The sequence below is a fragment of the Hylaeus volcanicus genome, chromosome 3 (assembly GCF_026283585.1).
Source record: "Hylaeus volcanicus isolate JK05 chromosome 3, UHH_iyHylVolc1.0_haploid, whole genome shotgun sequence".
NCBI classification, from domain to species: Eukaryota; Metazoa; Arthropoda; class Insecta; order Hymenoptera; family Colletidae; genus Hylaeus; species Hylaeus volcanicus.
The window spans coordinates 20,002,876-20,019,540 of record NC_071978.1 but is presented as its reverse complement, the minus strand read 5'-3'; the positions used below and the strand labels follow the sequence as shown (position 1 = coordinate 20,019,540).

Here is a 16,665-nt window from a genome sequence, read left to right as displayed (position 1 = left end):
TTATTTCCCCCAATATGTTTACAAACTTCTGATACATGTAACATACGTATGACAGCTTACATGAGTCTCTATGAAATAACAATGCTGCCAATAGTTTCATAAGCAATACATACAATATTGTTTATGATAGATAAGAGGTACAATAATCTATGTATATTTTTAAAATGTGTTATTCAAACAGAATCAATAAATATGATATATTATTATCATGTTTAAAATATACAACATATGTTTTGATATGTTGAAATATACAGAATGTACAGCATATATTACAATATAAGTTTATAACAAATTCATAAAAAGGCCAGAGGGTGAGAAGTTGAAATGTACAGAGGATGAGTGGGTAAATAAGAATAGAGAGGGAGAGAGACATTTGCAAGGGATATATTTTTAGATTGATTGATCTTTATTAGCTTCCTCAGTTATTTACAATAAAAGTAACAATATAGTATATATAAATATTTGACAACAATATTATATCTATGATTTCATCACATTTCTTACGATACGTTACCATCTATATAACATATTCCTGTATCATTCTTTTATCATGTTTACTCCTCCATAAAACATACTCTTGCACACTCCTTGTTTTTTGGAACTTAAATACAATATCTCCTGATTGTCTCATCTGTCTGTCTCTCCCACTACCTCTATTCTGTTTAATGACTTTTGTATCAACAACCCATTAACAATATTAAAAATGAACACACGTAATTATAATATAGCCTCTGTCTTTTTCCTCAATCTTTTTAAACGTATACTCACAGAGATCTTTGATTTTTATCCTATCACAAATTACTATGCCTAAGTATTTTATCGTTTCCACTCTTTCTACTTCAGTTCTACCTAGGCATTTTAGCATTACATTCCCTCTCAGCTCCTTTCTTATACTCCAAACGACCGTATACTTAATCTTACTGGCAATCATTTTCATATTCAACTTTGCACTGCTGTCTTCATTTACATATGTCAATTTATCATCTGCAAACACCTTTATATTACATCCTTCCGGACAGATTTTAATTGTATCATTTATGTTCACTATAAAAAGTGATTATTATAGATTCCTAAAGATAGAAATGGAGGGGGGCGTAAGAGTAGGAGAGAGGAACGGAGAGATAGAGAAAGTGAGAGTTGCATCTCCTTAGCACCCTGTGTATGTTATTCAGCTATTCCTCTCTTTATCATGTTTTTGTAGAATGCCTTCTATATTTGACCCGATAATCCAGTAATAATCATGACATCAATATTATGGCACACAGATGTGAGCTAATTGTATTAATTTGGGAGCAATAAACCCTCAGAAATACCAACATGTAGATCACGCACATCGATACTTACGTATCAGACTCATGTAAATGCATTTTTGGGGGCAGAGATTATGATTCTCATATCGGAATTTCAAAATTTAGAATAGTGTAAGGTAAAATATGGTCATGCTACAAAATATGCTATTTGCAAGCATACAAGTCAGCCATACTGTACTCGCCATTCTCAATTTTAGAATTGTCTTATCAAATTCAGAATCTGCAGCTCTACAGTTCCATATAGTTTAAGTTGCATGCATATCTGAAAACTTTTTCTATTTTTTGCCAGTTTTTCATGTTTTTACCCACCAGTGCGCTGCGTCAACAGTCGTGAACACGTTGTTTCCTTCATAGGTTGACTCGCGTACAATCATGCTGCGTACAGTTGAAAAAGCAGCAGTAGATACATAATAGGTTTACCTTTTGTTAGCCCTGACCAGCCAAAATGATTGAGAAGGGCTGTAGTCATTGAAATTGAACACATCCGCTGTAGCATGCTAATATATTTGTATTGTACCATTATTAATGTGATTACGATAGTTAAATCATTTATTAAAGAATTTATTTGAATTCGTTTGGTGCATTATTGCAACACTTTTGAGGATATGTGTTATTTGTAAGTAAAATAAACGAAATGAAAATAGTTTAATGAAATCATGAGATTGGTGTAAAATTTTACGTATATTTAATAGCAAAAATTGAAAAACCTTTGTACAAAAGTTAAGTAGACATTTAATGTAAATAAGAGAACAGCTGCATGATCAAAAAATAGAGAAGTTAGACTTTGCAGTTGTACAGACGATATACAAATTTTCTATCCCAAATTGAACTAATGTTAACTGAAAAAATTTGCACATCTCACGGTACATACTCTTCCAATCGATCGTATGCATACGCATATGAATATGTACGTGTATATGGATATACTAATACAAATTATTAATGATGTTCATGTGCGTAACTTTTCTTCTTTGGCAAATTCCTTTTTGTTTTTTCTTTGTTTGTTTGTTTGTTTTTGTTTTTTTTTTACAAGGAGATTATAAGTCTGCCGCGCAAAACGTGAGTAATACAATTTTTAACTTGTAAAAATCATTTTGTTTGCGTGCAAGACTTTTCTTTGCGAATCTTTGTACGATAAAGATTATAAAATTGATATTTTCGACCCAAGATAAATTCTTAATCAGTTCGTTAACTGTAAACAGGAGTATCTTAAAAAAAACTATACACTTCAATAATTAATAAAAATAAATTATTTTGTATGAAACTTTAATATACGATTCTATATACAGAGAAAAATTCTAAACAACATTGTGAGGTCAGACTTTTCTGTACATGAAATTGTGCATAATTTTTATGCACAATAATTTTTCTCTGCAAGAATCCTGTGTTTGAACAGGCAACAGTTGCCTTCATTTACATACATGTACATATGTTGTATATAGGACAACTTTTCAGCGGTCGCGACAGTGATCATATCGTACTCAGCATGTCACATATGTATTTATAAATATATATTGAGCGTGTCGCATAGCTATTTATAAATATACACATTGCCCGTAATATTACAAGATAAAGAAAGTAAACGTTTAAAGTATACGAAGTACCAACTTTCCTTATAATTTTAGAATAATGTTTGTTCCTTCTGCAAAACTAGAATTAATCCATTGTTTGAAACAGTGCGACTGCTGGGAAGTTGATCGTATGCTTCATTAATATGTGTGTACTTTCAAAAGTTTTATCACTTAAATAAACGTATTCATGTATTACTTTGGTTAAATGGATTGACATCGTAACTTAAAAATTGAGTAAACTGTATTTTGAAATCACTTTATAACAAAAATTTAAACAAAATCGACAAACGAATATATTTATAGAGAAAACATGGAAATAGATCTAATGAATGAGAATTTTTATAGTTGATTTTGTAATTGAGTTTCGATAATATATGATAATAGGTTCATACATAATATCCATACAATATTTTGTTTAATGTTTTATAATTCCTTTACAAGTTTAAGAATAAAATGAAATTGCTGAGTAATGTTTAATGGTATTCTTGTAACACATCCTAGATAATTTAATAATAACTGTTTAATAATGAATGGAATCATAGTTGATTAAAACATAAGTATAATTACCAAAGTTACACGAAATTAAAATCGCTTATGTCAATCGTAAAAACCGAACAAGTAAGCATTTATTAACATAAATAGTATTTAAAAAGTGTGTACAATTAATTAAGAAATTTTAGTAAAATTTTTATTAAATTGTTATGTTAAAAATAGATGAATGCTTCGAGAATAATTATATTGTTCCTGTTAGATTATTTTTAAATGCAATTTATTAATGGGAGAAATACATGTGAAAGATTCACTTTTTAAAGTACGAAAATTTAGTCCCTGTTTCTAACAATTTCAAGTTTCTATAAACTCGTATAATAAATTTGTACTTGATAATATTCTTAAAACAATTTAATTTAGTATAATAGTTATTTTACTGTAATATCACAGGATTTCAATCAAATTCCATTAAAATATTTGATAATATTATGGAACTAGCTTCAAGTATGTATTGGCAAAAATTTATAAACTCTTATTCAAAGAATATTGTTGTTAAACGTAATCTCGTGAACGTATTATGTGTGAAGTGAGTTTTTGTTATGAGTAGTCACTTGATTGTACATAAAATAATTACATAAATGATCATTTACAATACATATATGGATGTGCAGTGTTAACTTGACAAAGAAAATATTTGAATTAGATGAACTTATGTTATTTATGTATTTGATCGCCCTCCATACAACACTTTAAAGATAATTAATGACTTTATCAATGTATTTTTCGTTTTAAATAATGAGATGCATGTAAAATACGTAACCAATGGAATAAACAATAATAACGATATTATTAACGTTATTATAAATAATCACAACAACAATGACAGTGGCAGTGTCAGTGACAGTGACAGTGACAGTGTTAGTGATAGTAATAGTAACAGTGATATTACGGATAACGTTATTATTGTTTATGTACTTTCTTTAACTTATAACTTGTTGTTCTCTTGCTTTCTATATTAAAGAAATCAGTATTAGAATTATTTTCCAAATGATAATGCTCCATATTGAGAAAGCTCCATAACAGTATTGATTGTATTAAATCAATATAACAAAATTAATATATTGTGTAGTTTGCTAGAGAAAAAATAAAATTATTATTTTGCGTTACAAGAAATGAAAATTGCAATATGAGGAAGAACAAACTCTAAATTAAAGAATGTTTAAAACACAATTCTTTCACCGGTGAAAATATTTGTAATGTCTGTGTGAGTCTATTTAACTCAATTATATTACAAAAAATATGCGGGTTGTTTTAACATTGAAATGTTTCTAAAATTTTTGATTTCCTCTGATTTCTAGAGTTTTTCTAACATTTGAAAGGCAAAGTATCGTTTCTCTGTATTAAACTGTCTGCAAAACAGTCGAATATAAATCTTCGTGTTGTCAGAGATTTTGTAATTTAAAAAGAAAATTTCTTAACTTCCAAGTTATCTTTAATCTCTGCTTATATGTATATATATATATATGTATATATCGATACTTTAATTTATTTTATTTAATTCAGTAAGTAAACGTTTGAAAGGACACATTTATTAAATTCATTTCTTAATTCATCAATACCTTAAAGTTTCATTTGGCACGTGTGATTACAATGTTACTTAATACGAAAAAGTTAATGTAGCGCTTTTCACTCAGTTTGTTGCTTTTATACTGCGACATTCTCTATTTATAATAACGCTTGTTTGGTTCGCCATGACTAATAACACTTAAAACATTCATTTACAACTGGACTACTATTTAAAATGTACATTGAGTGCGTTACTTTTTTTTTTCTTTTTTTTTTAATAAAACGCACAAAAAATGCCTGTCATTAACTTTTCCTTAGAATTCGAATAGATTTTGTTTTGTGCGGTGTAGCTTTGTAAAATGTTCACGGAACAGAGTGAGCTTTCTTAATCTATCAGTATCGACAACAAGGAATGATAATCACCTTGTCCTCCAAAACTTCCATGTCACGCTGCTCCATTTTTTAAATAACGAAAATATTATTTGTATCTTTCTTTCTAAAAAACAAAAGTGGTCCTATAATAATAAATTGTTTGTTACATTCCAATTTTTACAATGAGTCTAATTCAGCTGGAAGTTGGTGATTATTTGTTCGCAGCTTTGTTGATCGAATTAATTCGTATACACGACAGTTAACGAGAACGTGTTCGTAGAAAAATCGTAAGATTCCCTTAATTTTTATTTTGTAACCTGATTTGATATTCAATGATTCGTGTTGCGTTAATTCTGGCGCGTATCAGTTTACAACAATTGCGTTTGTATATACGAAAGCTAACTTTATCCCGCGAACTAGGGAAAGACGATTCATTTACGGTAAAATAATGCGATTTCATACTGTCGCACAAATACCATTGGAGTCTAGTCATACATTCAGCATTGTTACGAACGTGCTAAATATCTTTCCCTTTCTTTTTTTTCTTTTTTTTTTGTCTTTCCTTTGTACGGTTCAGAAGTATATTTATAAAGATTATTTTCATGGCAGTATTTGCGTTGCATTGCCTCAAATATGAAAATCCAAGCTGTTGTAATTGCACGATGCAATTTGCATCCTTGTGCAGAACTTCTTTCGATTTCCAGCGGTATAAATGAAAAATTCCTTTCGCTTTTGAGTCGGTTTCGTCGTTAATTATTGTTACGATGACGTACAAATAAATATCTATCATTATTCGAGAAATATTCTTGGTCAAACGTAACCTCGGATTGAAAATATGATGTTCTTCTAATAATTATTATATACAGTGCGTAAAAAAATGTGGGGACCACTTTGCCGATGAAATCGTTACTTTGAAACAGTAAAGTATGTTTTTTATAAACATAACATCATTTTATTTCCAGTTCGTAGCGAGTTTTTAATTTCAGCAGTACTTCCAGAAATTGTATCTATTTTCGTTAAACACTTTCAGTACCAGACATACTCATAAAAATTCTTACTAAGCTAAAATTTTCTTCTCGTACAATTAGAAACTATACAATCTAACATTTACGTTAGCAATTAGTTTTACAATTCGAGCAAATTTCGCGAATTCTATACAGACTTGTTTTCCTTAACGCCTGATCTTCAAAGTTCATTTTTTAATATATATGGGTGACGCGGCGTTGAACGTGTTAATTATTTATAAACAACATCCAATATTTGATCTACATTCCCGTTGTCTATTATCTAAACATTGTATCTTGGCAGAATTATAGTATATCAAGTCCTTGTCAGTGCTCTTATTAGAAGAACGAAATGCAGTGATCTGTAAAACTGTACCATGCTAAAGTTTACATCGGGATGGGCACATCAGTTGATTTTACAACGATGCGAACGAACCCTCAGGGGCTATAGCTGTGTTTAATCACAGCTGTAGTACGGGTTTGGCGAACCCGAGGTACCCTAGCTCCTTGTAAGGCTATTAAGCCAAGGAATAGAGCAATAAGAGAAAATAGAAGAGAGAAAAGTATGTACAGTGGATGTAGAACGTATTCGTACACCGATCAATTTCCCAAAAAACTTTTCTGTGATATTGTAGTTTCTTAACTTTTTTTTTTATAATCAATGGTATCTTACATATTCTCGGAAGTCTCTAAGATAGATATAGTCCAAACAACATTTACTAGTTAATACAATTTGTGAAATTAACAAAAAAATGCAAAAAGTGGATAAAAGTATAGAAGCAATAAGTATTTGTATGATTCTTATGACGAACCATTTACAGTAGAGTTTGTACAGTAAACACATTAGTTTATTGCTCCGTGCGAATTAGAAATCATCAAATTTACAGGAAAGTACTTTTAAACAGTTGTGCGAATACTTATTGCTTCAACATTTCCATCGATTAATTGTTTTTTTCTTGTTAATTTCGCAACTTACATAAATAGCTATCTTTTTTGTAATCTATCTATTCTAGAGATTTCAGAGAATATGTAGAATGTCATTGTTCATAAGAAATAAGTTCATAAATTACAATTTTACACAGTTTTTTTTGGAAATTGATTGGTGTACGAATACTTTTTGCACCCACTGTATAGTCGCTGGAAGGGATCTTGTGAGGTCGTAAACCGAAACAGTAGTTATTGCTTTATTGGCACAGGTAAACTGATCCCTCGGACGACAGGGATGTCGCGATTCTAAGTTGTACATGCCCAAGTTGCACCACGGAGCCCCAAGACTAAATATGTTTTATTACGAGTATCTCGAGTTTCTCCAAACTGGAATAATAAAAAACTCTTGACGATGATTGGTTAACTAACTTCCTACCTACCACAGTATCTTCAATAAGTAGAGTAATTTTACAAATTGCTGATTCAATCATGCTACAATTTGTTAAAAGATATCCATCCAAAGAAAAGGAACCTTTGGAAATAAAAAAATTAAAGAAAAATGAAAAAATTGAAACTCCTTAAAAGAAAAGTATCAGAGTGTACTTTATAAGGTGTCAGACTACTAATTGCGGTCGACTTAAGTTGTAAAGATCGATGTCCAACCGACTTTACGACCTCACAAGATCCCTTCCAGCGACAGTAAATATGTTTTGTATAGAATAGTATCAAAATAAACCAGACCTGCATGACCTTAATACTGTTAAAAAATTAGTCAAGCAAGCAAGCAAGCAAAAGAGTGAAATCTAAAGTAGTAACCACAAGAATGAACCATTGGTGTGTGGTAGGATTTCTCATACTGTTCACTAAAATATACAACAATACCTTTCCTACAAGTATGCCTTCAATTCATATATAAGCGTACGTGCTTTCCTTCCTTCCACGTTTATCAAAATTAATTCCATATGTGCAATGAGATCAAAGAGTCCTTTGCTGTTTCATAATGTGTAGCTTCATTATCTAGATAGAAACAGTTTTCTGATTTCAGTTCTGTCGAGTCTCACTCAACGTACAAAGCAAAGGGTTAATAATGTAATTGAGAACAAAATGCACTCACAAATGAGACATTTGTGTCTATGTCAACTGTTATCACGAGACTGCGGATCTTTATGCATTTATAGGAAATTTTAATGTACAAAATGCACACAGTATGCAATAATATAAAAAATATCGAAAGTAGAGTTCATATTCTAATATTTGCAGAATAAAGTTAATTCTTATTTAGGTTTCATTTGTCTAGGTACGTTTACAAAGATTTTATTTTGCATCACGTTCCGCAGTCTAGTTATCACCCAGGTTTTTACAAGTTTTCAACTTTTTACTTGAACTGTGTTTATATCTTGATAACGAAGCCTTGAATTACAAAATGAGAAAGTCCTATTTGATTCGATTCAATTCAATTCGAGTGCTACAAATAGAGTAATAACTTTGATCGCCTCGAATATCTCCGTTACCCTCGGAGTCAATAAAACTTTGTTTAAAATAGTTTTACAAAGGACGTCGTAATACAACAGTAATGTTTCATGTTATACGAAAGATTTCCCATCCGTAATGGCCTGTAATTATTATTATTTCAAACTGACCTGGCCATCGATAGTCCAATATACAAACCTGACATAACTTTCGAAGGCAAGATTGTATTTACAATTTCTCCAAGTATTACCGAAACATAAAGTCACTTACAACTTGTAAACAAAACGAAGCCAGACATTCGTTTATAGAAACCGTAATTTACTGTTTTAAAATGCTGTAAATTGATTCCCACATATTACATCCTGTATAAAGTGAACGCATCATGCGTGAAATTTGTTTCGTCAAGTTTTCCTCTTTTCTCAAATGGAATTGTTCTTTAAATTGTGTTGCGTGAACACGCCACTCCTGTTTCTGTTATGCCACTTACACTTGAGGATTCTCACATAGGTTCTTCGGAAAGCCGCATTACAGAGAGCATAACACATCGGATTCACAGTACTATTAATGTAACAAAGGTAATAAAAAAAGTCCCAGAGTTCCTGTGGTATGTACCACGAGCAGGCTGTGATAGATTTGATCAGGACAAGAATATTGTACGGTGTCCAAGTGATGATGAACGCCAGTAATATGGCCGATAAAGTCTTTGCCGCTTTTCGTTCACTTTTCTTGTCCTGTATTTTCGTTTTCTTTTTGTCCGCAGTTTTGTTCGCGGTTTCCTTACTTGCTAATGCTTTCGGAATGTTCTTCGTATTCAAAGGTATTCTTATATCATGCATTTGCGATGGTCTCCTGATTATCGACGGTGGGCTCGATAACGTACCTCCTAGACGAAATATCTTTCCGTTTTTCTCGTCGGCATTCTCGATCATGCTGTGAAGTTGACACGGCACAGCTTCGTCGTGGTACATTTTTATGCTCAGCCCTTCCGGGTATTTCCCTATACCGCTGCCGTCTCGCTTTGGTAGCTGGATTAGAATTGTGTAGACCTACGTAGAAAATTTCATTACACCATATTGTACGAGTTAACACAGCGCTTAAATAATCTCTTCATTCTATTGATATCACATTTAGATTCGTTAAAGGATTTCGAAAGATGTAACCGAATGTACAAGGTAAAAGGTGGACTGCGGACAAAACGAAGGTCAACGAACAAATTTTATATCAACCCTTTGACTGCGGGACGATTTTTGCTGGAAATTATAAGGGGCTAGAACGGTCGAATTTTAAAAAAATATCACCTTATAGAGGATGACGAGATGAAACTTTTTTATGTTTACAGTTTATTCGCACGACGTTTAGTTTCAGAAATAAAAATTAAATAGTTAGAAAGCCTTCCAGAAATTCGATTGCATTCGCAACTGTGAGAATGACGAGATGAAACTTTTTTATGTTTATAGTTTATTCGCACGACGTTTAGCTTCGGAAATAAAAATTAAATAGTTAGAAGGCTTTTTCCTGAAATTCGATTACATTTGCAACTGTGAGAATAACGAGATGAAACTTTTTTATGTTTATAGTTTATTCGCACGACGTTTAGCTTCGGAAATAAGAATTAAATAGTTAGAAGGCTTTTTCCTGAAATTCGATTACATTTGCAACTGTGAGAATGACGAGATAAAACTTGTTTATGTTTATAGTTTATTCGCACGACGTTTAGCTTCGGAAATAAAAATTAAATAGAAGGCTTTTTCCTGAAATTCGATTATATTTGCAACGGTGAGAATGAAAAGCATTATTAGCTGACTCGTTGGCAATTAAATATTACTAAACAGTAATGGATTTTTGTCTTTTCGATAGATTGATAGGCATCCCAGGATCCTACTACGTACCTGTACGAAATTTGAAAGAATTTCGATGACGTTCAGCCAAGTTACAGCGATTTATATTTTAAATGTAATTGAATTTCGGGGGAAAAAACGTTTTTTTTTTTTTTTTTATTTTTATTTGTCAAACTAAACACGTCAAATAAATGAATTGTAATTATAAACAAAATTCGACCTGACATTTTCTGTAAGGTGATATTGTTTGAAAACTGATTTGGAGAATTTAAAAGTTTCTCTGAATCTAATTTTTGAGGAATATACGAATATACAAGGTGTCTAATACAAGGTGTCCTAGAATTAGTGTAAGAACCGGAAATGGGGGGTAACTGAGACGATTCTGAACCACAATTTCCTTTGCAAAAATGTCGGATGGTGTTTCATTAATAATTAAAAAATGAAGCACCATCCGACATTTATGCAAAGGAAATTGTGGTTCAGAATCGTCTCAGCTACCCGCCATTTCCGGTTCTTACACTAATTCTGAGACACCCTGTATACACAGTCAAAGGGTTACCTGTTTGCACTGGGGATCTCTGTAAATAGTGTAACTTTGGAACCGTGTAAATTATTGCAATGATATTTGGTTTATATGAGTCTTTAGTTAAATTTAAAAATAAAAAATTTGGTTCAAGTTAGAAAACGGCGTTTATCTTCAGATGATCGTGGTGTTTCCGCCTAGCACGTCTCCACGCACATTCAGGAGTGTCCCTTGAAGTCCTTTAACCTTCAGAAAGTAGGTTTCACAGATTCACTTCCTAAATATATTCATCTATAATAAACATGAGATATTGTGTAGACATTCTACGGAACACAATAATATTTATATTACTGGGACAAACAACAAAATAAGTAGTAGTTATGAATGTTCATTAAAGTACTTCCATTGGAGGATTTAATAGCAACAATACAAAGTGTATGTTTCCATTAAAAGTGATTTTCTAAAATGTTACGTTAGTTGAATCTAAAAACCATTTCGTTCTCTTTATTCAACTAATAGGTGATAGCAGCATCATTGTTCGACATATCATTGTTAACGAAACATTGGTAGCGCTTTAGTCCTCTTAGAAAAGCGTTGTGACGTTCCGTCAGTATTGAAGCTATATAATCCCATATAGGGATTGAATGTACAAGGTACACGTTGTATATTGTATATTAAACACATTGTCAGTCGATAGGATAAATCACGTTTTACTTATTAAACTGACGTTATTCAGCCAGTATAGTAAAATTATTCTTCATATTTACATTTTCTAGTCTGTGGATTATAATTTCATTTTCAATTTTTTGGGACTGGTTGGTCGGATCTAAATAGTGTAAATAAACGATTCTTAGAATATATAATATCACAGCAGTGATGGACAAAATCGTAATCGAATATTTTCGAGTTGCGATTACGAATACGATTACAATCGTAATTGTAATCGCATCTTTCCGAGTTGTGATTACGAATACGATTACAATCGTAATCGCAAATTTTTCTGCAATTACGACCGTACTTTTAAATTCTTTACCTCGAAACCGACTTCAGATTCGTGTTCCTCGTCCCAAAAAACTTAGAAAACCATACATTCGTCGAAATCAAAAATGAAAAATTTTCAATTAAAATTCGTGCCCATAGAACAGAGCCTGCATAGGGTAACTTTTTTAAAAAAAATTTTATATTGACGAAAGCATGGTTTTCTATGTTTTTTAATATAAGGAACGCGAATCTGATGTCGGTTTTGAGGTAAAGAATTTCTATGGCTGTAAACCTTTAAAAATACGGTCGTATTCGTAATCACAACTCGGAGAGATGCAATTACAATCGTAACCGTAATCACAACTCGAAAACATTCGATTAGAATCGTATTCGTATTTGCGATTACGATTTTGCTCATCACTGTATCGCAGCAATACTACCATGATTGTCTTCATATTAACTAGGCATTGTCGAAATTACTCTAGTTCTCATGCAATAATAACAAAACCCCCTGACAATAATGAAACATGCGAATCGATAGCATGCAACAGCCTCAGAAATTGCAAAAACTTTAACGTACAGAATCACTGGAGATGCTTGTCGTTGATAATTCACCGACTTTCCCTGACTTTCTGTACTCGTGGTTGTCAGCAATACTGATGCTTTTGTCAATAGTTAGAGTTGTAGAATGAATTCCACTTATAGAAGCAGATCGAGACACCGTACCAGTAAGAGGAGTTTCTGCTGATAGTGGCGTTATAGCTTCGTCATAGCCTTGCCCTGTACGGCTACTCTCCGCGCCCTCGATATCGTCGTCATCGTCATCGTCGTCATCGTCGTCGTCGTCGTCGTCGTCGCGACCGCTTAGCCACCAGGCGATGCACCACACTTTGAGCCACATCCACGAAAAAGGTCTATGTTTCTGTAACAGAAACGTAAAGAAATATTAACTTGTGCGATGTACCTAATTTAACACGTTGGTCGCCATGTCACCCATGCATGGACGACAGTGATTTTTCACTGAAAAATTGAAGAAATTAATTCTGAAAGTGAAGCATCAAAGGAAATGAATTTAAATGAAATTTATCAATTTTGATGAACTCACAAAAATAAATACCACGATACATGTTTGATTATGTAGTCTCCAATGATCTAAATAACATTTACTCCTACCAGAAATTTTCAAGAATATTTGTCAATGTGTGAAAAAAAGTTACATGGATTATATATATAAATCCTGATGTGACAAAATTGTGATTCAGCAGATTCTTATCAAATATAACAGAGATACCAGGAAAGAGTTTTAAATTGACATTGTAATGGCAATTATGTTATTATTTTGTTCATGAGGAATATTCATGTCACTGTTTTATGAAAGAACATTATACCATACTGTGAGCTCGAACGAATCTATGTTCAATGATATGATATATTGTAAATTAATATAACATATCTGAGTTTATATAAGCCAAGATTTTTATTATGCGTACTCGAAGATATAAGAAGTGTTTACCAAAGCATGTCATTTGAAGTCGATACTAAAACAGTATGAATATTGTTTTTCTCATTTTTTATGCAGAACCTCTTAGTAGGAAGGGAATAAATTTCCTTTTGAATTTTTCAGTATCATTTGATTATGGGTTTGTATCAGCACCATGGAGTAGTATACGAGCTTAATGCAACCTATTGCTGTAGTTTAAAGTCATAGAAAACGAGAAGTTGTTAAAACAACCAAGGATCGGATCTAATGAGCTATAAGATGAGGCAGGAAGACCAAAAGACCCATTTTGCCTTGATGCCTTCACTATATCTTCCAAAGAGGAAGACAAAAATCAGGTCACTCTAAAAGAGGGTCAGCTAAACTCAACCTCCTGGCACGGTAGCGATCGCAATGACAGTACCGTCAGCGAGTGGCTTCACCTACAGTGAAGTAGATGTCAGCCAACAGGAAGAAAATATATTGATCGTTGCTCAGAAGTTGGCGAAGCACCTACAAACTAGAGGGGACAGAAATTAAGCTCACTTCGCCTAAACGTCCCCAGGGTCTCCCTTTTTTTCGAGCAGTCACACTGCATAATAGTGAATGATAATAGTGAATAGTCACTGAATAGTGACCTGGTTCCAGTGTCCAAAAGTTAACGCTACGTCAATAGATACTATTGCTCTCTCGCTCTATCTTGTTCACGGCCTTCGTCACGCGGTAGCTTTTGCCTCGGCCAATACCGAAAATGCGTGTTTTGGTTAGATATTTGACTCAGTGTTATTGTACTTGTATTTCTACTAGTGAATTCCTAGTATATTCATTATAACATGAATACACTAATGCGTAATCTGCAGACATGCAATTCTCATATGATTCCTTTAAAGTTAACGGAATCACGGAAATGTTCGAATTACGGATGTTTATCTGAACGTTACAAATTAACAAGGTTCGTAGATGTGTAATTACAGAAACGATAGAGTACAATTGCTAGCAAGCTAGCAGTCACGAAACAGTATCACCGTTAACAGATTTGATTTATTAGTAGCTTATGTTGTACTCATTGAGAAGAATGTTGTCGCACATAGTTATGTAAAGAAATATTTTTACGAAGAGTTCATTAATCGAAAAACTAGTCTTCGATAAAGGATAGAGTGACAAACATGAGAAATGTACATGTTTGATCTCTTCAGGAAGAAAATCCGTAAAAAAGCCAAAAAAATGAATTTCCAAAATGGCTTAATCTCTAAAAATTACCTGTATTATCAACAAGAAGAGGCGCCTGTGTTTTAGAGGATATATCGCTGGATATCAGATGACAATCGTAGTTTCAGCAAGACGGTTCGTCTCTTCATTTTAGGGAAGACGTCACCATTTTTCTAAATAAAAAAATATTAAAACTATTGCATAAATCGAGGAAAACTATTACTCTATCTGTGGGAGTGTCTAATCGATCGCGTAAGAATTAGTTGAAGGCTAGTTTGTTAATTAATGAAGACCAAAGTACTTGGAAACGTATTAAACATAAAGTATATTTATTATTAAATATATTCTCATCCACAAACTTATAAATGTACCGATTATAATTTGTTGGTATACGCTTTTACCGATACTATAGACTTGAAAATTCAACTATCGAATGGCTTGATTTCTGTTCATCTTCCTGCTGGAACTACGTTTGTGATATATACTAAAATAGAAAATTATATAATGCAGTTTTGAATATGTTTCAAAACACTTGTTTCGAATCATATTGTCTCGTTAAATTTCAATCCTATAAATAAGGTTAAATTATACTTCACAAATTAAAAGAAGTAATCCTCTGTAGTATTTTATATAGTAACCTTATAAAAACAATGAAAAAGGCAAGAAGTGTTAAATAAAGTAGGAAATGTATCTCGTTAAAGTTGAAGCTCCAACTAAACGAGAATCTAAAAACTGCACAGTTCGACATTCTCGTTTTTATACATTTTGCAACGAGATGGTTTCAAGTGCAAAGAGTTATTATGTCGTTTAGACAAATTAACATATTACGCGTATGATTAAATAGTACAATTTGTTATAAATAAATACTCCAACACTAATACATAATTTTAGATACAATTGTTTTTCAACGATACGCTGCTGAGATTCTAGCGCGGATATTCAAATTTCAAATTGTAAGCGGATCGGTAGATCCTTCCTGATTGGCTCGGGCGGAACCCCTACCCTAGGTATTAACGCGGACCCGCGCTATTCGTATACAGTTGCGCAGTCACTCACTATCACTCACGTCGCATGAATACTTCTTTCGGAATAGTTGCTCTGTTTACAGTAATAATGCTTTATAACATAGTGCTTTTCCTACACCCTCTGAGCTACCCTTGCGAAAACAGCTCCTTCGTGGAATAGCTGGCAAAGGTATCTACTTATGAGAACCACATCCACTCCCTACGACGAAACTTCTGTGTGAAACAGTTCTACAATACAATTTCTTCTGAATGATTTTTCCCTACAGTGCATTATTTTCGGTATGTCGAGGCAAAGTGAGTGTTTTTCACCTGAAACTCTGGGGACTGATTTCAATTCTTACATTATACAGATGTCATTCGATAAAAAAAATAAGTGCGAAATATTTTTTTCGAGATTCTCATAAGTTTCATTAAAATCAGCGTGTCGGAGTTAAGTGATATCTTGTTGGTGACACATGTGAACTGAAGTGGTTGCAAGTCGAGCAGAAAATGATGTGTGATCCAAAGCCTAAACATCGTTGTCAGTTATTAGAAAAAACAAAATCATTAATAGAAGATGTATTACCGATGTGATAAGTGCTCCAGTATCCAAGAGGAAAGATGTACTTTCAATATTAAGAAGCGAGTGTAGTATTCGTATTAAAAAATGATTGAATTTGGTAACTGGAGAGAGACTTAGCATACTTGGGCATTATTTGAAATAATTTATTTCAAATAGTAGGTTTACAGCTCTTGGATTGTGTACTTAATACACAATATGAAAGAGCTGTACAAAAGCTGTATAAATACAGGGTGTCCCAAAAATGTTAGAGGTCCTTAAAAGGGGTGATTCGGGAGGTGATTTGAAACAACTTTTTCCTTAGCGAAAATGTTGTCCGAGGCTTCGTTGAGGAGATATTAACG

General features: G+C 32.7%; 1 protein-coding gene across 6 annotated transcripts in view; it reads right to left on the bottom strand.

Moving 5' to 3' along the window:
* Nucleotides 1-2,322: 2,322 nt before the first annotated feature.
* Nucleotides 2,323-16,665, bottom strand: part of LOC128873162 (muscarinic acetylcholine receptor DM1) — a 28,620-nt gene continuing 14,277 nt past the window's right edge. For all 6 annotated transcript variants that reach the window (XM_054116518.1, XM_054116522.1, XM_054116517.1 and 3 more), the window contains 2 exons: nt 12,632-12,973; nt 2,323-9,755 (listed from right to left, as the gene is read on the bottom strand). In XM_054116518.1, the coding sequence (XP_053972493.1) occupies nt 9,129-9,755; nt 12,632-12,973 (969 nt within the window). In that variant the 3' untranslated portion in view covers nt 2,323-9,128. The remainder of the gene's footprint in view (nt 9,756-12,631; nt 12,974-16,665) is intronic.